Source organism: Scyliorhinus canicula, chromosome 16 (genome assembly GCF_902713615.1).
Source record: "Scyliorhinus canicula chromosome 16, sScyCan1.1, whole genome shotgun sequence".
Taxonomy (NCBI): domain Eukaryota; kingdom Metazoa; phylum Chordata; class Chondrichthyes; order Carcharhiniformes; family Scyliorhinidae; genus Scyliorhinus; species Scyliorhinus canicula.
This window is the reverse complement of record NC_052161.1, coordinates 88,604,451-88,626,574: the sequence shown is the minus strand read 5'-3', so window position 1 is coordinate 88,626,574 and position 22,124 is coordinate 88,604,451. Positions and strand designations below refer to the sequence as shown.

The 22,124-nt window shown below is 49.6% G+C and overlaps 1 protein-coding gene and 1 long non-coding RNA gene across 2 annotated transcripts in view; both read left to right on the top strand.

Moving 5' to 3' along the window:
• LOC119951022 (multiple epidermal growth factor-like domains protein 11) overlaps window positions 1–20,223 on the top strand; it is a 35,697-nt gene extending 15,474 nt beyond the window's left edge. Inside the window, exons 11-18 of the mRNA XM_038774056.1 lie at window positions 10,266–10,421; window positions 11,146–11,301; window positions 13,329–13,502; window positions 13,963–14,115; window positions 14,904–15,062; window positions 17,188–17,385; window positions 19,717–19,896; window positions 20,057–20,223. Coding sequence (XP_038629984.1) covers window positions 10,266–10,421; window positions 11,146–11,301; window positions 13,329–13,502; window positions 13,963–14,115; window positions 14,904–15,062; window positions 17,188–17,385; window positions 19,717–19,896; window positions 20,057–20,223 — 1,343 coding nt within the window. The remainder of the gene's footprint in view (window positions 1–10,265; window positions 10,422–11,145; window positions 11,302–13,328; window positions 13,503–13,962; window positions 14,116–14,903; window positions 15,063–17,187; window positions 17,386–19,716; window positions 19,897–20,056) is intronic.
• Window positions 20,224–20,512: 289 nt separating this feature from the next.
• On the top strand, window positions 20,513–22,122 carry LOC119950857. Its single transcript, XR_005457446.1, has 3 exons — window positions 20,513–20,524; window positions 20,617–20,766; window positions 21,981–22,122. It is a non-coding gene; the product is annotated as an uncharacterized LOC119950857 (long non-coding RNA).
• Window positions 22,123–22,124: the final 2 nt, after the last annotated feature.

Sequence of the window (22,124 nt, the reverse complement as noted above, 5' to 3'; positions counted from 1 at the left end):
ATAGGGGATTGAACTCCATAAACGGTTGAGGGGCAGGAACGGGAGGCTCTCCTTTTCCACTTCCTCAACCTGAGGGTCTGTACGATTATGCAGAGGATTGCAATCACTAGGAGTGATTCAATCACGTATGACATGGAGTACCATGTCATAAATTTTGTGCACCAGGTCTGAACTTCACTGATCAGAGCTGAGCACGGGGAAGTTGGTGTGAGGGAAACATTGACGGTGGGGGTTGTGGGGGAAACGTGACTCGCTTCCACACATACAAATATAACATTTAACAGTAATAGGTAGGCTTCCATCATGGTCTTCTCTTCGTTCTCTTTCTCTTCCTCCTGTATGGCCGATCCTTGCTGTGAACCCTCTTTCGTCCTTCGAAAGCTATGGGATCAAGCACAGTATCTGTCAATACACAGTTTAATATCCGTACTTGTTAGTGTACCTGTCCTCTAATTCCAATTGACCCATTAAAATGACTGGCCAAGTCACACCCTGTGACTCCCCTCATTTTTTTTTTTCAAAAGCGAATTTTAGGAACAGAATACACCTAACAACTTTTCTCCTGCGAGCCGTCTTGCAGGCTTTGCTAATTTACCATCCGAATGTTCCTGGATGTAAATAGCATGTGGGATGGCGGCCTAAGGGCTACCTAACGAAAAATGAAAACAAATTTGAAACAAAAGGTCGAATGGGTTGCGTATGGGCCGCTACGGGTAAGAATTGAATGGGATCCCTGGGTAAGGCGTGCTGTGCCGTACCCGAGCTTGGCTGACCAAAGTGGGTTCTCAGACAGGGCGGGTCCTCAGTGCCGTTTGTCCACTGCCTGAGTAACCTGGATTAAACGGGCAAGAATGTGTTTACCGTGGGTTTGCAGCCTCTGTTCACCGAATAGAGGGGCACCTAAAAACAAGGGAGGAGCCAAGATGCTCCTTTTGAAAGTTGAGCTGGGCTTCAGATATTTCAGGCGATAAGGTGAGCTGGTCACAATCCTTTCAGCTGAAAAGATCTGTAAGCAAACCCTTGGATTGGGAACTGAAGTTCTCAGAAGTTTCTGCGGACAAGCTAAAGTGCGTGCGAGGTGGTCACAAGCTTTTCGGCTGAAAGGAAGGTGTCCAACCTCCAACTGAACCATGAACATTCAATACTAACAAACATAAACTGACAAACAAAACATACGTGCAGGTTCCATCAGAAAGGAGATCGCTTCCCTCAAGCGGTTCCTATTTTACATCATCTGGACACTTCACTTTTTCTCTGCCTCTGTGAACAGGGTCACAAAGGGGTTGCCGTATCGGGATTCAGACACCGTGTCGTCCTGCTCTCCCGGATCCCACACCCTCGTGTGGATCAGGCATTCAATTTTGTAATTGTGTGACCGGGGGTCACTTTCGTCATTGCGGACAAGTCTGTATGAATTGTCCCTGTGCCAAAGTGTTGGGTCTAAACTTGAATGGACATTGTCGGGGTAGTCGGGGTCGGGTGGTGGGTCTGGATATTTGATATAGGTGACTTCCATGGGGTCACTGGAGTCGGGGTTATAGTCGCTGCAGTGTGGGCTGTAGTGTTGTGTGCTGTGGCTGTCCTCAGAGTCAGTGTCAGTATCGCTGTCTCTGCTGCGGCAGCTTGTGGGCGTTTCGGGGCGTGGTCTGGTGTGGTCAGTGGGCGGAGTCATGGGCGAGTCCGATGAAGAACTGGTCTGTGAGGGGGATGGTGGAAACGTGTCTCTAGTGGGCGGAGCGAGGTGTTCTGCTGCGTCTAGCAGGACATGGTGTGCATGGTTAGACTGTGTTCCATATGCCTTTAGCTGGTTAATATGGAACCACGCGGTCTTTCCATTGGGGTATTTTATCCTGTAAACTGAGGGGCTAATTTTGTCCGAAATTGAATACGGGCCGGAATATTTTGGTGCCAAAAAACTGCTGAGGTTATATACAGATAGCATTACCTGTTGCCCAACCTGGAATTCTGTGGGGTGTACGGTCTTATTAAAGCATGCTGTGCTTTGTCAACGCCGTTTTCCTAGTTGAACTGCGGCTGCGATCTGTGCAGACCTCACAGTCTCAACTAGGTCTTTAACAGCTTTCTCATGGGTGAGGGCCGTCACTTCGGGGCTAGTCATGCCCAGTCCTAAAAGGAATTCTGTACCTTTCATAGGGCGTCCGGTCATGAGTGTGTGTGGTGTGAATCCTGTGGAAGTTGAAACTGTATTTCTGATAAACATGAGTGCAAATGGGAGCACTGAATCCCATGTTGAGTTGTTCTCTTGAACCATTTTTCTAAGTGTGGATTTTAGGGTCCGATTCATGCGCTCTACAATCCCGCTGGACTGTGGGTGATACGCAATATGAAAATTTTGTTTGATGCCGAATATGGTCAGGACGTTCTTCATGACACGTCCTGTGAAGTGAGATCCCTGGTCCGAATCTATACTTCTAGGTAAACCCCATCTCGTGAAGATGTGGTGGGTCAGGATCTTTGCAGCTGTCTTAGCTGTATTCGTTCTTGAGGGGAATGCCTCTACCCATTTGGTAAAGGTATCGATTACCACCAGAACGTATTTATAGCCATTCCTACAAGGGGGCAATGGTCCTATAAAGTCGATCTGGAGGTTTGTCCAGGGGCCATTAACTGGTCGAGTATGCCGAAGCTGTGCCTTTTTAGAATACCTTTCCGGGTTATTCTGGGTGCAAATAAGGCAATTCTCGATGTAATGGGTTACATCGGTCCTTAGGTTAGGCCACCAACAGAGCTGCCTGAGGTGCCTCGTGGTCGTGTCGATCCCTTGATGTCCATGCCCGTCATGGAACAAGGCAATCATTTGATTTCTGTCCTGCTGCGGGACCACATAAAGCTGGTCCTTGATGATCACACCATCATGTGTGGTCAGAGCGTGTCTAAACTTATCAAACTGAGGCACAAAGTTGCCTTTAAAAATCTCCCTGAGATCCTCATCCTGCTTCTGTGCTTCAGCTAAATCCTTGATGTCCGTCTGTGAGACTTGAACTGCGCTCACAGGGGCGCTAGCTGGTGCGCTAGCTGGGGGTGTCCACAAGTGTCCTCGCCTGGAACCTGCTTTAGCCAGTGTGTCAGCTTTTACATTCCATGGGGGGGATGACCTCTGGTGGCTTCTAACTTTTATAATGCCGAAGGTTCTGTCCTTCGCTTTATCTAAAATGTGGCGGAGTAAAGGGGCTGATGGAAGGGGTTTCCCGTCTGCGGAGACAGAACCTCGTGTCCTCCACAGGGGTAGAAAATCTGTTAGACTGTTGCAGACATATAGACTGTCCGAATATATGTCCGCCGGGCTGGGGAAAGAATCGGGGTGGTCCACTATATAAGCTATGGCCGCGAGCTCTGCTGCCTGCGCGCCTAAGTGACCTGGCAATTTTAAAGCTATTTCTTCGAGTGCGCGACCCTGCGCGTCCTCGACATAGATGCCGCATCCCGTGATACGCTCACCATCTAAAACCGTGGATGAACCGTCCACGTATATCCTTAGTGGGCCACACGTGTCTGTGTGTTGGGGGCTTTGTCTTGGGTTCCCTATCTTCCTGGGGGGTGTCTTCGCTATGAAGGGTCCTGTGTTGTGTCGGGGTGCTACAATTTCACATTCATGGGGCTGTCCTGGATATTGGAGGTTGTCGGCTTAAAATGTGTGTGTCCGGGTCCGTTTTACCGTAATGTCGCGTCCTTGTAAGAGTAGTGTCCACCTAGCTGCCCTAATCTGGCTAACTGAACCGTCCTTCAGTCGACCGTCTAGGAGTAACTGTGTGGGGGTGTGCTCGGTCAAAATGGTGATGGGGTTGAGTACGGTGATGTAGGAGAAGTATTGCACTGCCCAGAAAACTGCAAGGAGGTGCCTCTCGCAGGCTGAAAATCCTTGTTCCACTGGGTCTAAAAGTCGGGAGGCATAAGCCACTGGTCTTAGCTGCTCGTGCCGTTCCTGAAGTAACACGGCCGAGAGGGTCAGATCTGTGCTCGCTTCCTCTATTGCATAGGGGGAAAGGTGGTCTGGGACTTGCAGCGTGGGTGCTGCGCTAAGGGCTTTCTTTAACTCCTCCACAGCCTCTGTATGCTGCGGAAGCCATTCCCAGGGGGCTCCTTTCTTAAGGAGGTCTGAGAGTGGGGCTGCCTTTGTCGCGAATCCTTCGATGTGGTTCCGACAATAACCAACCAGTCCTAAGAACGACCGGAGGGCTGAAACATTCGGGGGAAGGGGCAATTTGACAATCGAATCAATTCTTTTGAATTCGATCTCGCGTCTGCCGTGTGTGATGACTGTACCCAAATACATCACTTTATTTTCCAAAATCTGGGCCTTTCTTGGGTTAACTTTACATCCAATCTTGGTTAAAAGTTCCAGGAGCTCGGCCAGAAGCGTAATGTGCTCTGCCTTTGTGTCTGTCTGCAGTAGTAGGTCGTCCACATACTGTACCAGACATTCGGGGCGGGAAAATTTTTCTAAACCATTCGCCAGCTGTCGGTGGAAAATGGAGGGGAAATTGTGGAATCCTTGTGGAAGGCATGTCCACGTATACTGTTGTGCTTTGAAAGTGAAGGCAAATTTGTACTGGCACGCCTTTGCCAATGGGATTGACCAGAAGCCGTTGCTAATGTCCAATACCGTGAAGAATTTGGAGTTGAGTCCCTGTTTGAGCATGGTCTCGGGACTTGTTGCTACCGTGGGGGCTACTGCTGGGGTTACTTTATTGAGCTCCCGATAATCGATGGTCAGACGCCATGATCCGTCGGGCTTTCTCACTGGCCAAATAGGGGCATTATTGGTGGAGGCTACTGTTCTAAGTACCCCTTGCTCCAATAAGCTACCTATTACCTTCTCTATTTCTCCCTCTGCTTCTAGGGGAAATCTGTATTGTTTCTGTGGTCGGGGGTCAGGTCCTGTAACGTGAATTTGTCCAGTCATTCTGCCACAGTCGTGCCGGTGACTGGCAAATGCTGTCCTGTGTCTGTGTAATACTGCCTTTACTTGTCTGTCCGTGTTTAGTGCAGTCAGGTCAAATGAATAGTCGCCTACTGCGCTAATTCGATTAGCGTACTCTCCTACTGTGAGAGTAGCGGGTGCTCTGTCTGATCTCGCCATTCGCCAGACACACTGGTTAACTGGGTCGAACGACAGGCTATGGGCATTCATAAAATCTATCCCCAGTATGTGTTCTGCTGTCCGGGGAAGATTTACTGGAACGACGGGGTGTTTGGTGGAAAAGGTCCCTAGCTGGATTGCTACGGGTGCTGTAATGTGTCCCTGCTGCGAGTGTCCTGTGAAACTGCTAAGTGTGATGGTGGAGGTGGTCGGCCACGTGTCTGCCTGTGCCGTGGTGGTGGAATTAATCGTGGTGCGGGACCCTCCTGTGTCCCAAAGTAACTCTATGGGCTTCCCTCTAACCTTAGCTGTGACTACCGGTCTTCCGGATTGATCCCAAAGAGTGTCACAGACCCAAGTGGGGGAGCCCGAACACCGCCAGTTCGTCCCGTCCACATTGGTCTGTCCTGACTGTATCCCTATACTATGGATTGGTTTGGCTTTATTCCTATTCAGAGTGCCTGTCTGCTGGCCTCTCTGTGATCTTTGGGGTGCATTACATTCCTTAGCCCAATGTCCTAACTGGCCACAGTTGTAGCATTCAAGCGACTTCTGTGGGGGGCTGTTCTTTCCTTCATTTACCCATGCGGGGTTTTGGTGCGCTCTCACTGCCTGAATGTCCGCTGCAGCCTGAGCTTCTTCTGGGGATTTCACTTTGCCTCTGCCCTGAACTGATTGCTCCCAAGCGCGGGACAATCTTTTCAGGACCCACTTCTCATTATGGGCCTCTTCTGAGGGGTCATAACTGTTGCAAGCACTCTGTCCTGCATCTGTGGCATGGGAAATTATGGTGCGCGTCCATTTAACCATGTTTTCACGGTTCAAATGGGCTCTATTTAAATCGCCGAAAACTGCGTTAAAATGGATCTACAGCCTTCTTGCAAATGCTGTGGGGTGCTCGGTTTTCTTTTGTCGGCACTTGTTAAGTCCTTCGACTGGGTCACCTCGGTTATACCCTATGGCATCTAAAATGGAGGTGTGCATTTCCTCTAGGGTGCCTCCGCCAACGTTCTGTGGGTCGGGGAGGGCTGCTACAACCGATTGGTCTAAGCTCAGAACCGTGAGCTTAACCTGCTCTCTCTCGTCCAGGCCGTACATGGTTGCCTGTTGCTTTACTTTTGCGAAAAATTGGTGGGGGTCTGCGGTGGGGAGAAACGGAGTGATCTTCTCACACGCATCCCTGAGTTGGGTTACAGTTAAGGGGGTGGTGTAGGTAATATCGGGTGCGCCTTCTGTGGTCGCTTTCCTTTGGGTGGTGACTGGATTCATTGGTGCGGTAACTATCTGATCTGTGGGGGGTTGGGGTGCTTGTCTTTTCTGCTGCGCTGCTGCCGCACATGTTCCCTGAACATAACGCTGCGCTGTCTCGCTTAATTCCTTCCAGTCTGGGGCATTCTCCTCATCTAACTGCGTTCCAAAGGTGCTTTGGAACCCATTTTGCACTGAAAGCAGCGATTGCAGCTCCGCAATCTGCTTCCTGCATTTTGCATGGTCTACTGTACTCTGTCTTTGTTCTGTGGTGGCAGCATGGAGTGCTCTTAAAGCTGCCTTTAGGTCAGAGCATTGCCTCTGCAAAGCCTCTACCTGCTTCTCTGATTCTTCTCTTATCAGGACGGCACGTTGCACGTCCTGATAGGCCTTTTCGTACTGGGTCTGGGAACTGCTGAGATGGGCTAGACAAGACTGATGTGCCCTCTTGGCATCATCCACCTCTCTACCTTTCTCTGCCAACTTCCCTCTAAGTTCCATATTCTCTTTCTCGATGTCCCTGACATCCACTTTACTCATCTGATTTCTCTCTTCTAATTCTGCCCGGAGCGTCTGAACGACCTCCTCTGTGCCTCGCAATTGTGCCAAACAGGACACGATTGCCATCGGCTTGCGTGCTTTACTAAGGTTTTTCTTATGAATTTGAGAGAGGTTCTCCCGCCAAGTATGTCCTATACTTCCAGGACCTGTCTCCTCATTCATACAGAACTCTTTCCAAAGGGGCCATCCCTTTCCTTGCAGATACTTGCGGAGTTCCCACACGGGACACTGACTTACTCGGCTACTGCTGGTCGCTGCGACCACAAACCGTTCTGGATTCATGAGGCGTTCCAGTGCCTGCATGGCCATTTTCTCTGACTCACTTTAATTTGGAACAGGGGGTGTTGAGGTTATGTTTCACGAAACGGGTAAGGCTTACGCTATGTTCCGTTCACAAAACTCCCGAAAGTTTGTCGCTACAAAAATGCTTTCAGGTTTTCCTTACGACCCTGTTAGTACGCATGCACTAAACACACTTCCGAATTACGTTTATTCGTTTGAACACCTTGATTACTTGTGATTTCTTTTCTTTTTCTTTACTTGGATTTCGGATTCAAATTTCAGGGTCCTCGACGGAGTGGGGGTGCCACTTGTAACCGCGTCCCGTCAGGAGTCGCCACTAAATGTTGCACGTTTTACTTGAGTGTATTACGCGTTTATTGGAGTGTATTAACACGCCTCCGTTTAAAGGCCGTATGCTTAACACTACTACAGCTCTGTGTATGTAATTTCTGCTCGGAGTCGCCAGGTGCCGTATTTAGACACCTCACAAGTATATCAAGGTCAGGTTCAAAGTAATAAAACTATACACTGATTAGTAAGTTCAAACGATTGATATTTATTATACAAATATAATAAATACGCATGCATACGCTAAAGACTAATACTTATTTCTACTATTAAACGACTAAATACTTATCTAAGTAGGAACCAGCAAGGTCAGGGGACAAGGCCTTTGTTCCTTTCTGGACTGCACCTTCTGTTCTCTAATAATCGGCTAGAGTATAGGCAATGCTGGGGACACGTAGCGAGCGTCGTTTTGGCACTTACTGAACGATGGCTGGTGCTCAACGGCCGGTGATGAAAGACAGGATCTGGAGGCTGGAGTCGGAGTCAGAAGCGGAGCCGGAGCAAAAACAGCAGATCTGGGCCGGAGTCAACAGCGGGGCCGGAGCAAAACAGATCTGGGCCGGAGTCAACAGCAAGCCGGAGCAACAACAGACAGAACCATGTGCGGGGTCTACCTTTATAGGTCCCCCAATGTCCGTGCCTCTTCGGGGCGGGCCTTTACCTGCCATGTATCGATTGGGCCATTTCCCAATCGATATCTTACAAATCCCCCAATCTGAGGGTCTCTTCTCGATGGGTGGGGCGGTCTCTATGGTGCTTTGTGATGGATACTTCTGGTGCCGTTTCGTCTGGGCGTCCACTCAAAGTATCCATTCAAACCCAAATGTTGCAATTGTGTGGGCCCAGATCTGGATCACCTCATTACTATGCAAAGCGTTGTTGCCATTTACACCTTTGGTTGAGAACTTGCACCTAGCCATAAACTGGTTTTGTACGTGCAGAATGCTAATTAGCCTTCTGCAGACTGCTTGTCCTGCTAAGGCTGTTTTCTCCCTGCAGCCTTAGCAGTTCTCCATTTTGGTAGCCCAGTGTCCATCTTAGGTGGCTACAACGTCTCCAGGAATTAGCCAACCTAAGACACCTTCATCCAACAGAGGATGGATTAATGGCTGCCACCCTCCCTATAACAGGCTGGCACCAGTAGCCTGTATTCCTGTGCTTATCAGTTAGCTCACTATGAGGCTCCAGCCAGTTTCACAGCAGCCTTGAAAGCTGCACTAGGCCTTTTTACTTTGAAGACAACAGATGACTTCAAAGACGATAGTGTTTCTAGTGCAATGTCTTTATTGAGCTGAGTGTTACATGGCTGTCACGAGAAAGGAGATAAGCCAGCGGAGAAGGCCTCTGTAGGGTGCTCTTTCAGTGGGTCGGTTCAGACTCGATGGGCCGAATGGCCTCCTTCTGCACTGTAGGGATTCTATGATTTTATATTACTGGTATAAAAAAATTATACTTGCGTTTATATAGAGTGAGTATAATACAGATACATGGCCACAATATAGAGTGAATACACAAGGTAAGTGTGTAACAACAGTCCCAGTTTAAAATGTGACATTCTAAAGCAGTCTCATTATCTTTCAGTTAATATATAGTATTGGATAATAATGATCTAAAAAAGTGTACCATTCCAAAGTGCTCACATGCTGTTACAAAGTCTGATTAAAGTAACAGTTTGTTTGTATCCATTGTAAGATAGGCTAGCATGCAATGGGCATCTGTGATTCTGTTCCGCGCCCCCGATTGCACCTGCATGCACAATTATTTCAGTTATTGCAAGTGTGAGTGGGGTTTAGGTATTCCAGATCTGAAGGGACTATCTTACAAGCCTATATCAGGCTCAGACACCAAAAGACGGAAATCAGTTTCTCTGTTAAGAGTCCGAGTAGCTCTCACGAGGGGAGGTTACATTTCTTTGTCTCAAACAGTTAACAGGATTTCAGTTACTTTCTAATGCTCAATGTTCGGACACGTCACACATGACAAAACCCCCTACCTCTGTCGGTCGTGGATCCATGTCATTGAAGACTTCCTAAATAAGTGTTGGGATCGAAGAGAAGGTTACATCTAAAGATCTCCAAATACAAATGGTGTCTACGTATTTGTGTGATGTTCAAAATGGAGTCAGTTCTGTTCTGACCAAGCCAAAATGGAGAAAACCTGGATTCCGAATCCTCAACGGTTCACATTAGCTTTTCTGGAGAGAGATAGACGAGTCTTGCTTCCATGCTGTCAAAATCAAAAGTGAAACCTTGGGACTCTGAAAAACATTCCAGTGGGATAGGGTCAAATCACCACCTGTTACCAGGCAGAACCCAGCCATTTCATTCAATTCATTAGCCACCAGCCAATCACTCAATCTAACACAGTACTGTCGCTGTCCTGGGACTGTTTGATCAGGACATTGCAGTGGTCGCTTTACTCTGTGTCTAGCCCGTACTGCACTTGTCTTCGGTGTCATTGATGGGACAGTGTAGAGGTTTCTTTATTCTATATCTAACCCCGTGCTATGACTGTCCTGTATGTGTTTGATGTGGACAGGAGAGGCATCTTTACTCTGTATTTTACCCTGTAATTTCCTTGTCCTGGGAGTGTTTGTTGGGAACAGTCAAGATGGAGCTTTACTCTGTATCTAACCCCGTGCTCTGGTTGTGGGTCATAGAGCATTGAATGGTGTCTGTTGGTCAGGAGTATCAGTGAGTGATGTCAATCTGTGTCTTCCCTACAGGTCACGGAGGGACATGTCCACATTCATCCAGACTGCATTACGTGTGCAAGATGAACTTCACTGCTCCCTGTGAGAATGATGATTCCTGTGGTCACTGGGCATCATGCTGTAAGACGGAGTGTGGGCCGAGATGTGTGCCAGAGTGCCTGGCAAAAAGTAAGTGCGCATGCAAGAGATGGAGAATGGTAAACTGGGTCGTCACGTAGAACAAAATCAGGGGTTATTCATCAGCCTCAATGCACTCATTGGAGGCTGCAGTGTCAGCCTCGTACCTCCGTGATAGGAGGCTGTGTGGGAGGTGTGTCGCCCAGTCAATGGAGGGCACGATTGGTTTGCCTTTGTTAAAAGAGGCTGAGGAGCAAAAGCATGGGTCCAATTGAAGTCTGATGTGTTAGAGAGTCCTTTACGTAGTCCAATGGTTCACTGATTAACATCTAGGCAAATCAGAGTGTGAGTCACATATTCTCGGCTGTGTTGAAACGGGCTGGGACTGTCAGACCGTGAGCACATTATCCAGGCACACAATCCCTGGTTGCCAGTAATGAGGGCAGTACGGAGGAAATGCTGGGGTACAGGGAAGGGTGTTGGCAGGGTGGGGTAGAACCAACTGGACTGCTCTTGTGGAGGGTCAGAATGAGCCCGATGGGCCAAGTGGTCTCCTTCTGTGCTGGGACCATTCCATGATTCAGACAGAACTGGGCCGTAACCTCGAGGGTTGAATGTGGGATCTTGCTGTGCATGAATTACTCATCACATTTCCCAGATTGTAACATTGCCACACTTTGAAGAAAAGTGAACCATTGACCAAAGAGCGTTTTGAAATGTCCCTGATGTGGGGAAAGAGACAGGATCAATGTGAATTCCTCTTTTGCTCTTTCAGAACCAACGGACCAGTGCCCCACTGAGGACAGACTTTCCATCTTCTGCCAGATGAGCACCGGAGATTCATGTGAAGAGAACAAGGATTGTGATGCTTTCCACACTTGTTGTGATGCCGACTGCGGCAAGAAATGTATCCCCAAGTGTTTCACAGGAGGTGAGAGAATCGTCCCCACCCACTGTACACTGACCCCCGTCCCGTCAACATAGGTTAGAGTATTGAGTGAATTAACCCGGGTTTCTGCTCCTGCTCTCTTTCCAATAACACCTGGGTTAGGGAGGGGGGTGAATCATTCAGTGTTCCTGCTCCTGATCCCTGTCTCGTTACCCTGGATTAGTGAGCGGAGTAAATCAGCCCGGGTTCCTGCTCCTGATCCCTATCCAATAACACCTGGGTTCGGGAGGGGGTGAATCATTCCGTGCTCCTGCTCCTGATCCCTGTCCAGTGACCCCCTCAGTTAGGGAGGTGGAGTGAATCAGCCTGGGCCCCTGCTCCTGAATGCTGCCCAGTGTCCCCTGTGTTTGGGCGAGGTGTGAGTCAGCCCATGTTCCTGCTTTAATCCCAGTCTAATGATCCCTGGGTTTGGGAGGGGGTGAATCATACCAGATTCCTGCTCCTGCTCCCTGTCCATTGAGTCTAATGTGTGGTATCAGATTGAACAAGACAGATTTCAGCTTCTGACTGTGATGAATGTATGAAATTAATATATATATGATATGATATGTGCTGACGCAGTAATGATTTCAAGAGTCTGGGGTAGGGTCTATGTATATGTGCTGCAGGAACATGTTTTCAAAGTCCTGAGAAAAATAAAGACAGACACTGTGGCTGCAGAAGGTGCAAATAAGATGTCATAAAAGCGAGATCATTGTTATTTCAGTTGCTGCTTTTTTTAACAAAGAAACGACTGATGGGTTTTTGTTATGATTTCAGGGCCATAGATCATTTGATATAGTGTGTATAAACTTAAGCAATTAAGTCATGCAAGTTGGGTGAGATTGAAATGATGTGGTCCTGGAGGATCCAGGTCTGTACCAGGTGTCTAACAGTCAGTTTTTTGAATTGTGTTAAAGAAAGCTGTGAGCTGAACAACAGTTTCTGCAGATGGTTGTTGGAGATTCAGCATTAATCTGACTGGATCTCTCTCTCTCTCCCTCGCTCTCCCTTGCGCTCTCCCTCGGGCTCTCCCTCGCGCTCTCTCTCCCGCTCTCTCACTTTCCTTCCCGCAAGGGATTGAGACCGGCGCCGGTTCCCCGATTCTCTGGGCCCCGAAAAGCAGCGTACTCGGTGAATACGTGTGCCACATATCACGTACCTGCAGCCATTGCTGGAGGCCCACCCAGCCATTCTCCGCAGCCAACCGGACGAAGTGCCGATGGCGTGGATCTAACATGGTCCTGCTGTCGAGATACTAACGTTGCGCCCTGGTCGTGTGCGGACTGATCGGGGGGGGGGGGGGGGGGGGCGGGGGCGGGGGCGGGGGGGGGCGGGGGCGGGGGCGGGGGGGGGGGGGGGTGCTTCTCGGTGGCTGGGCAAATTTTGGGCGGGTGATCTGTGTCGGGCGAGCGGCCGATCAGAGCCAGTATGTTTAGGGTCTGAGTCCACTCTGGAGCACGGCACGGCCGCTAGAGACCACCGCAGTGCTCATGCACAGCATCTGAGCCGGAAGTGTGGGGGCCCAAATCTGCAGAAAAAGCTGCCAGTTTCACGCTGGTTTGCTGCTCCCCATCGCCCCCCCCCCTGCGGGGCGAGGAATATGTGGACCTTCACACCAGTTGTTCTGATGTGAAAACTCACCATTTTTACAACGGCGTGGGGGCATGGTCCCCAAAACAGAGAATCCAGCCCCGCATCCCTGTTTTTTGCATGGGATCACTCTTGGAGCGAAATATCTTTCCTTTACGTGTTACAAATTAAAAATAACAAATAGGGATTTCTGTCTGGTATCCGAGAAAATGTTGGGGTCTGGTCCAGAGTTTGTAATACCACAATCAGATATTTTGTGTGACTGTTAGTCTGCCTCAGGAGATCAGAGTGACCAAAGATCTGGGACAGGAAGTGTGTTAGGTTCACTGGAGAAAGCGGACACAGAGCAGGATCTAGTTCCCAGTGCTCTTGGGGTTGGGAGGGTCCCACACTGATGAGATGGTTGTGGTGTGATTTTGTCTCCTCTTATATTTCAGTGAATGGAACATGCCCAGTCTCCAGGAGACTCACAATGATGTGTGACATGACATTAGGAAATGATTGCAGCAACGACACCCAATGTGACATCTGGCAGATGTGCTGCAAAACCAGCTGTGGGGCGAAATGTGTCCCAACATTCATCAACAAATGTGAGCATCAGTTACAGAGCAGCAGACACGCTCTCATGGGGGAATCCCACACAGACTGAGCAGGAAGGGCCGAGATTCAATGTGACAGTGAACATGGAGCTTCACTGTGTATCAAAGCCTGCTGTATTCCACCCCGGGGAGTGTTTAATGGGAACTGTGTAGATGGAGCTTTACTCTGTATCTAACACCATGCTGTAAATGTCCTGCGCATGTTTGGGGGGCACAGTGTTGAGGGAGCTTTACTCTGGATCGAACACCGTGCTGTCCTGGGAGTGTTTGGTGGGGACAGTGTAGAGAGATCTTTACTCTGGATCTTTGATGGGGACAGAGTGGAGGGAGCTTTACTTTGTCTAACCCCATGTTGTACCTTTGCTGGGAGTGCATGATTGGGTACTGTTGACCTTAATTTACTCTGTGATTGAGCTTTTGAGATTTTTATGTCCTCTGAAATTTGACTGATGTTGATTTTTACGTTATTTAGTTTCGCCAAAGAAATGTCCAGAAGTTTCCAAAGTGTCGTCTCTCTGCAAGAAAAATGTGACTCAGTCTTGTGAGGATGATGACGATTGTCGTGCTTATCAACAGTGCTGTGACATTGGATGTGGCAAGAAATGTCTCTACTCATTCACACAAGGTGAGCCCGGGTCTGAGAGAGTGACTGTGACATTAACTGGGGAATGAGGCAACAACCACATGGCGATAGATTCCAATAGACCCAAGACTGGTAGGGAGGAGTCCATTGGTCCCGAGGCTGCAGAGGGCAGAGACTGATGGACACGAGACTGCAGAGGACAGAGACTGGTGGACACTAGACTGCAGAGGACAGAGTTGATGGACACTGGACGGCAGAGGACAGAGACTGATGGACACGAGACTGCAGAGGACAGAGCTGATGGACACTGGACGGCAGAGGACAGAGACTGATAAACCCTAGCCAGTAGAGGGCAGAGGCTGCTGTTTCCATTGAACTCCTACAGAGCAGATGGAGGCCATTCGGCCCATCGTGTTTTCAATGGCTCTCCGAAAGAGCACTGCACAGACGCCCACACCTCGCCCTATCCCCGTGACCCTGTGCATTGCTTCCAGGTAATGTGAAGCAGCTGTGCTAACCTCTGTGCCACTGTGCTGCCTCAGGCGTGACTATGATGGTTTCACAGTTCAGTATGAAAGACGCTGGGCTCTGAAGACCGGTGTCTGTTTTCAGTTGCCAGATGAGGCTTCACGAGGTTCAGGAAGAGAAAATTGAAAACTACAAGATGCTTGGTTCATGACCCAGGGTGTCTGGGAAACTTGGACCATTAATCCAATGCCTATCAGAAACTCCGAAGCACTGAAAACACTGAGAGAATTCCTATGGGGAATCCTGCCCCACTATTCCCTCCTGTACAGACTGACCCTTATATCCAATTGTTGTCCTTGTAGGTGACAAACCGGGAGCGTGCTTCAGCCCCAGTCAACTGAGCTATGTGTGTAATTCGACCATGGGGAAGGCCTGTACCAGTGAGAGTGACTGTGGCAAATTTCAGACGTGCTGCTTTACTCCTTGTGGGACCAGGTGTGTCTACAGCTTTTCCAGAGGAGGTGAGTCACGTGGCTGAGCTTCACTCCATATCTAACCGGCACTTTTCTTATCCTGCGAGTGTTTGATGTGTGTGGTGAATGTGGCCACTGTAGAGGGAGCTTTACTCTGTATCTAACCCCGTACTGTACCTGTCCTGGGAGTGTTTGATGGGGGCAGTGTAGAGGGAGCTTTACTCTGTATCTAACCCCGTGATGTACCTGTCCTGGGAGTGTTTGATGGTGACAATGTCGAGGGAACTTTACTCTGTATCTAACCCCATGATGTACCCGTCCTGGGAGTGTTTGATGGGGCCAGTGTAGAGGGAGCTTTACGCTGTATCTAACCCGTGCTGTACCTGTCCTGGGTGTGTTTGATGGAGACAGTGTAGAGGGAGCTTTACTCTGTATCTAACCCGTGCTGTATCTGTCCTGGGAGTGTTTGATGGTGACAATGTAAAGGGAACTCTGGGCATGATCTAATGGAAAGGTTTCCGATCCCGATCTAATGGAAAACTTTCCAAGTGTTTATGTGTTGTGGGGTTTGCTGGCAGTTCTGCCTTTGAATTCCTCCCCGCTATCTAAGCACAGTTAATCACTTTTTTGGGGCCTAGGGTGTTTCCTATGGGTTTAGCCCACGGTAGAATTATTTTCATCACTGGGGAGCTGAAACTGCTTGCCAGACTGGCTCCTCCGAGATCGGGCCACCATTTTGAAATGTGCCTCGATCACTAGGTGGGATTGTGGGTTCCCCACCCATGGGGAATGTCACCTCCTCAAACATTTGCATTGCACCCCACCCCCCCAAAGTAATGGCACCCCACTATGGGGTCACTGAGGGGCCCACTTTTTCAGGCCTTCCCACACCCCATTCCGGCTCCCCTTCTAGACCCCCACCCTTCACCCAACCCATCTTTCAGAGCCCACTTCATACCCACCCTGCACAAGCCCGCACCCACACTTCATATACCCCCTCAACTCTCCCTCCATGCGCACAGCCTCCCTCAGTCCCTGACGCTTGGCAGTGCCATCCTGGCACTCTGGCACTGCCACACTGGTACCGTGGGCGTGCCCCTACCGTCTTGTGGTGACACCCAGACACCTTGGCAATGCCTGTGTGGCAGTTCCAAGGTGCAAGCCTGGCAGCCAAGCCAAGGTGATAACATTCCAGTGGCAGGGCCAAGGTCCACGCCGCCTAATCCCTGACCACCCAGGGGCCTCCAATGGGCCGGGGGACCCCCCAGGTTCTGTGACGCCTGGTCCACGAATCGGCACCTGTGTGGCGGCTCACTGCGGAGCCAATTAGATGATGGGAGGCTGTGAGATAGGGTGCTCTTCCTGTTAATAGAGTGGAGATTGGGCCTAACTGATAGCTATTGGTCTCTCGGAGCCTGATCGGCGCCTGGCACAGTTCCCGATTGCGGACCCTCCAGCAATCTCCCCGGCGCGCTTGGATTTCTGCCGGGCGTGGTATGGCCATTAAATCATGCCCTCTGTATCTGAGATCGTTGTATATCTAACCTGAGAGTGTTTGATGGGGACAGTGTAGAGGGAGCTTTACTCTGTATCTAACCCCATGCTATACCTCTCCTGGGAGTATTTGATGGGGACAGTGTTGAGGGAGCTTTACTCTGTATCTAACCCCGTGCTGTACCTGTCCTGGGAGTGTTTGATGGGGACAGTGTTGAGGGAGCTTTACTCTGTATCTAACCCCGTGCTGTACCTGTCCTGGGAGTGTTTGATGGGGTCAGTGTAGAGGGAGCTTTACTCTGTATCTAACCCCGTGCTGTACCTGTCCTGGGAGTGTTTGATGGGGACAGTGTAGAGGGAGCTTTACTCTGTATCTAACCCCGTGCTGTATCTGTCCTGGGAGTGTTTGATGAGGACAGTGACAGAGAGCTTTACTCTGTATCTAACCCCATGCTATACCTCTCCTGGGAGTGTTTGATGGGGACAGTGACAGAGAGCTTTACTCTGTATCTAACCCCATGGCGATACCAGTTTGATGGGGACAGTGTCGTGGGAGTTTTCCTTTTTATCAAACCCTATGCTGTACCTGTCCTGGGAGTGTATGATGCGACTGTGCAGAGGGAGCTTTACTCTGTGTCTCGGTGATGCTGGATTGTGTATGTCTCTTTCTCTCACATAGATGACGGGCAATGTCCTCGTCCAGAGTATCTGGCCCGTGTGTGCAACAGCACCTTCGGGAAGGTGTGCGAGTCGGATGGAGATTGCAGTGGTTCCCAAAGTTGCTGTGACGCTGGCTGTCAGAAACGATGTGTCCCATCATCCTTTGGGAAATCCAATTGGGGAGGTTCCTGGTCTGAAAAGAACAGATCCTCAACAGGTCTGTACATTTCTGCAGTGGGTCACATCTGTATCTTCTCTGTCTCTCACGATAAGTGGGATTCTCCGAAACGGGCGCGATGGCCGCCGCCGGCGGTCAAAAAACAGCGGCAAACCACTCCAGCGGCGGGGCAACCAGGAGTAGCAGAATTCTCCGCACTTCCGGTGGCTAGGAGGACACCGGAGGGGTTGGCGCCGCACCAGCCGGCGTCAAAGGGACTGCACAAGTCCGCGCATGCGCCAAAGGGCTGGCGTGATCCCGCGTATGTGCGGAACTGACGGCATATTCTGTCGCATGCACAGGGGGGATCTCTTCTCCGCGCCGGCCATGGCGGAGCCCTACTGGGACCGGCACACAAGAAAGAAGTTTCCCCACAGCACAGGCCAGCCCGCAGATTGGTGGAGCCCGATCGCGGTTCAGACCTCCATTGGGTCCCCGCAGGATCTGATCCCCCCACCCTGAGGAACCGTCCCAGCCGACTTTCCTGCCAGGTCCCGCCATGTCGGACCATGTCTAATCCATGCCGGCGGGACTTACTAGAAACAGACAGCCGCTCGGCTCATCGCGGCCTGGAGGATTGCCAGGGGGGCGTTGCCATTGGCCCCCGACTGGCTTGGGAAGGGCGCCCGAAATCTGGCGGCGGAGAATACGGCGTTGGGGCGGCAGGGCGGGATTGGCGCCACCCCCCGGGGATTCTCAGAACCGGCAGGGGGGTCGAAGAATCCCGGCCGATATCTCTCAACATCTATCCCTCTCTTTCTACATCTGCCTCTGATCTCTCTCTCTCCCTGTTTGTAATTCTCTCAGTCTCGGTCCATCTCTCTTTGTGCCTCTCTTTCTATCACTTTTTCTGTCTTTGTCAGTCCATATATGTCTCTCTGCCTCTTACATGTCCCTCTCTCTCTTCTCTCCCTCTCCATTGTTCTCTCTTTTACTCCATTAGATTCTCTTTCTGGTCCAGTCTCAGTCTCTCGCTCTCTCTCTCTCCATCCATCACTTTGTATTTTTGGTCCTGTCTCTCTTCCTGTCTCTCTCACACTGTCTCTCTCTCTCTGTCCCTCTCTCTCTCTCTGCATTTCCCATTCTCAGTCTCTCTCTCCATCTCACTCTCTCTGTCTCTCCCTCTCTGTCTCTGTCTCTCTCTCCCCTTGTGAATCTGTCTCTGTCTCTCTCTCTCTCCTTGTCTCACTCTCCCTGTCTCTCCTATCCTGTCTGTCTTTCTCTCCCTGTCTCTATTTCTTTGTCTGTCTTCCTCTCTCTGTCTGTCTCTCTCCCTCTCCGTCTCGCTCTCTGTCTCGTTTTTTGTCTTTCTCACTCCTTGTCTCCCTTTTTCTCTCTCTCTCTTTCTCTTTCCATCTCTCTTTCTGGCTCTCTGGCTGTCTCTCTCCTTCTTCCTCTCCGGACCCTCTCTTTGCCACTCACACAACATCGCTCTCTCTCTCTCTGTCCTTCTCTCTCTCTCTCTATCCCACACTCTCTCTCTCTATCTACCTGTCTCTTTCTCTGTCACTATCTCTGCCTCTTTCCGTTCTTCCCTCTCAATGTCTCTCTCTTTTTCTAATTGTGGTGAATTATAAACCTCAGTAATTCACACTGTATTGTACCACATGTATTAAGCCTGTACTCTGTACCGGATTGTTTGTAATCACGCGGCCCTGCCCATAGGGGGTGATGAGGAGTTTGTACTGGGCTCCACCCTTGCTCTGCCCATGGCTCCGCCCATGGCTCCTCCCCCAGCCAGAAGTATAAAGATCAGTGCTGTGAGCCTGCTGCCAGTTCATCTCGAGTTCATCCCATCAAAGGCAGGCTCTGTTGAAAGACGATTAAAACCACTGTTCACTTCTAACCACATGTCGCATGAATTGATGGTTTCATCGCTAATCTCTTTGTCTTTCGATCTGTCACTCTCTCCCTTTGTCTCTCAGGTTTTGTCTCTCGCTCTCTCGCTCTCTTTCTCTTTGTCAAGTTATCAGTCTCTCTTTTCCTCTCCCTTTGACTGTCTATATGTCTATCTCACTCTCTCTCTCACCCATTATCTCTCTTTGTCTATCTATCCATCTCTTTCCCTGTCTCTCTGTCTATCTCTTTGTCTCTCTCCATCTCTCACTTTTCGTCTCCCTGTCCGTCCATCTCTCCGGTTCTCTCTCCGCTGCTCTCCATCTTTCACTCTCTGTCCCCTCTCTTTCTCTTTCTCTCTGGCCCTCTCACTCGCTCTGTCCCTCTCTCTGCCTACTCTTTATCTCTCTTGCTTTGTCCCTCTGTCCGTCGCTCTCTCTATGTCTGTCCCCATCTCAGCTGTCTCCAGCCTTAACCAATCTCGTGATTTCATAGATTGGACTGCCAAGAAGTGTCCTGATACATCCAGTCTGGATCGTGTGTGCAGGATGAACCACAGTCAGCCCTGTCAGGATGAGGAGGATTGTGGCAAGTGGATGCAGTGTTGTGAGACTTCCTGTGGCAGAAGATGTGTCCACTCCTTCATGGGACAGCAGCACAGTCCGAAATTCTCAGGTAAGAGCACATGGTCAACCTGACCCAGCAAAGTATCAACTGTGTCTCAACAAAGATGAATGAAAAGACAGTGCCAGCTGACTGGAGCTGATAATGTAGCATGCTGATGTTGAGATCCTCGCTCCCATCCAATTCTCACCTCTGTCTCTCCTTTCTCCAGATCTGACAGCAGGGCACTGTCCTGCCCCACACCGCCTGTCCACAATGTGTGAGCTGAGGTACGGTGAGCTGTGTGAAGATGACGACGATTGTTATGCCTGGCAGACCTGCTGTAACACCACCTGTGGCAGACGGTGTGTCCATGTGTTCCATGGCAAGGGTAAGTAATCAATCGAGTCACTCGCTCCCCTCCTAGATGCTACTCATTAGCGATGGAGGTTACAAGGGGACTGGAAGAACCAGTGGGGTGAGTGGGAAGCGACGTCCAGATTAAACACATCAAATTGAGCCGTGTATCACTGTTCACTCTACAGGTGGTGACCGGAGATGCCCAGAATCTTCTCGACTGACTCACATCTGCACAATGAGCTTCAACACCCAGTGTCACAATGACAGCGACTGTGATGGTTGGCAGACTTGCTGCAATTCCAGCTGTGGAAACAGATGTGTCCCCAAGTCCTGACCAGATGTAAGAAATCGCTCAGCTTTCCTCTGTATTTAACCACACGCTGTCGCTGTCCTGTCACTCTTGATGGAGTGTTTGATCTTTGTGTCTTCCAGCTACCCAATGTCCTGCTTCCAGCCGTTTGGACAACTTCTGTGAACTGAAGCTCGGAGATGTGTGTGAGAGTGACGCTGACTGCTTGGCCTGGTCCTCGTGCTGTGATGCCGAGTGTGGAAAGAGATGTGTTCCTCGCTTCTTCATGTCCCGTGAGTGGTTCAGAGGGTTTGTGGTGCTTGGAGTCTATTCATGGAGCTCTGAGTTCATCACCAGCTGGGAAGGGAGTGTGCGAGTGGGAGTGTGCGTGTATCGGTTTGTGCGTGTGTCGGAGCGTGCGTGCGTCGGAGCGTGCGTGCGTCGGAGCGTGCGTGTCTCGGGGCGTGCGTGCGTCGGAGCGTGCGTGCGTCGGGGCGTGTGTGTTTGTGTTTGTGTCTGTGTGCATGCATGTGCATGTGAGAGACTGAATGTGAGAGATGAGGCTAACTCAGCATAGAGCGGTGTTAGATTACTGGACCAGAATTCAACTTTAGTTATGATACTGGATGTGAACCACCAAAAATATTTGGAATTTGTAAAACTGTGTGGAAAGGATATGCCCTCCTCAGCAAGTACCTTTTATGTGAAAACAAACTAATTTAAACACAGAATTAACATCAAAGGAATAGCTTCACAATTAACATGTAAATAATTCTTAAATAAAAGAAAATCTTTAACTTACTATCTGAACCTGCCACGAACTTGAATTGAGCAACCCAATCCAAATCAAATGCCACTGCCAAATAAAGTTAATGAAACAGGTTACTTGCTCATCTGTGCAGACTTTTAAAGAGAGAGAGAAAAACCCTTTTCAGGAACAACCAAATAATCCTTCTGTCTTGTCAGACTCGAATCCCATGGCAAACCGCTGTTCCACTTAAAATATTCTAGTAGATTTCAAACTACAGTCAGATCTGGCTCCTCCAATTAATGACGTTCTCTGTAACCCATTAAGATGCCCCAGTACCAGACTAGTTGGACTAAATACTGACCCTCACATTATCTATCTCACAGGGAACCAGCCAAAATTTAAACATCATTCACTTAAACTTTTATCTGTGACCAACAAAGTGGTTTGAATAAATGATTCCCTCACCTTATGACTCCTTAATTACAGCTTTAGGAGACACACAGCCTGTATTTTGAACCAGGGTTCTTAATAATATTACTGCAAAAGATTGCAAATACAATGTATATAAACATTTCTACATTAATCAGACTGGCGATGGAACCTGTTGCCGAGCTGTTTCACCCCTGACTCCAATTAAAGATGTGCGACTTCATTCGTCATTAATGTGTTCCTGAAGGAAACCACTTTGCTTGGATTCTCCTGAGGGATCTCTCCATAATTGGTTTTCCTGACTGATCTCCGATTTCTGTATTCCAGGGGATGATACCTGTCCAGCGCCCCACCGTCTCACCCCAATGTGTGATCTGAAACTTGGAGACCAGTGCAGCGGAGATGATGATTGTGATGCTTGGCAGACCTGTTGTGACACCAAATGTGGAAAACTCTGTATTACCAGCTTCA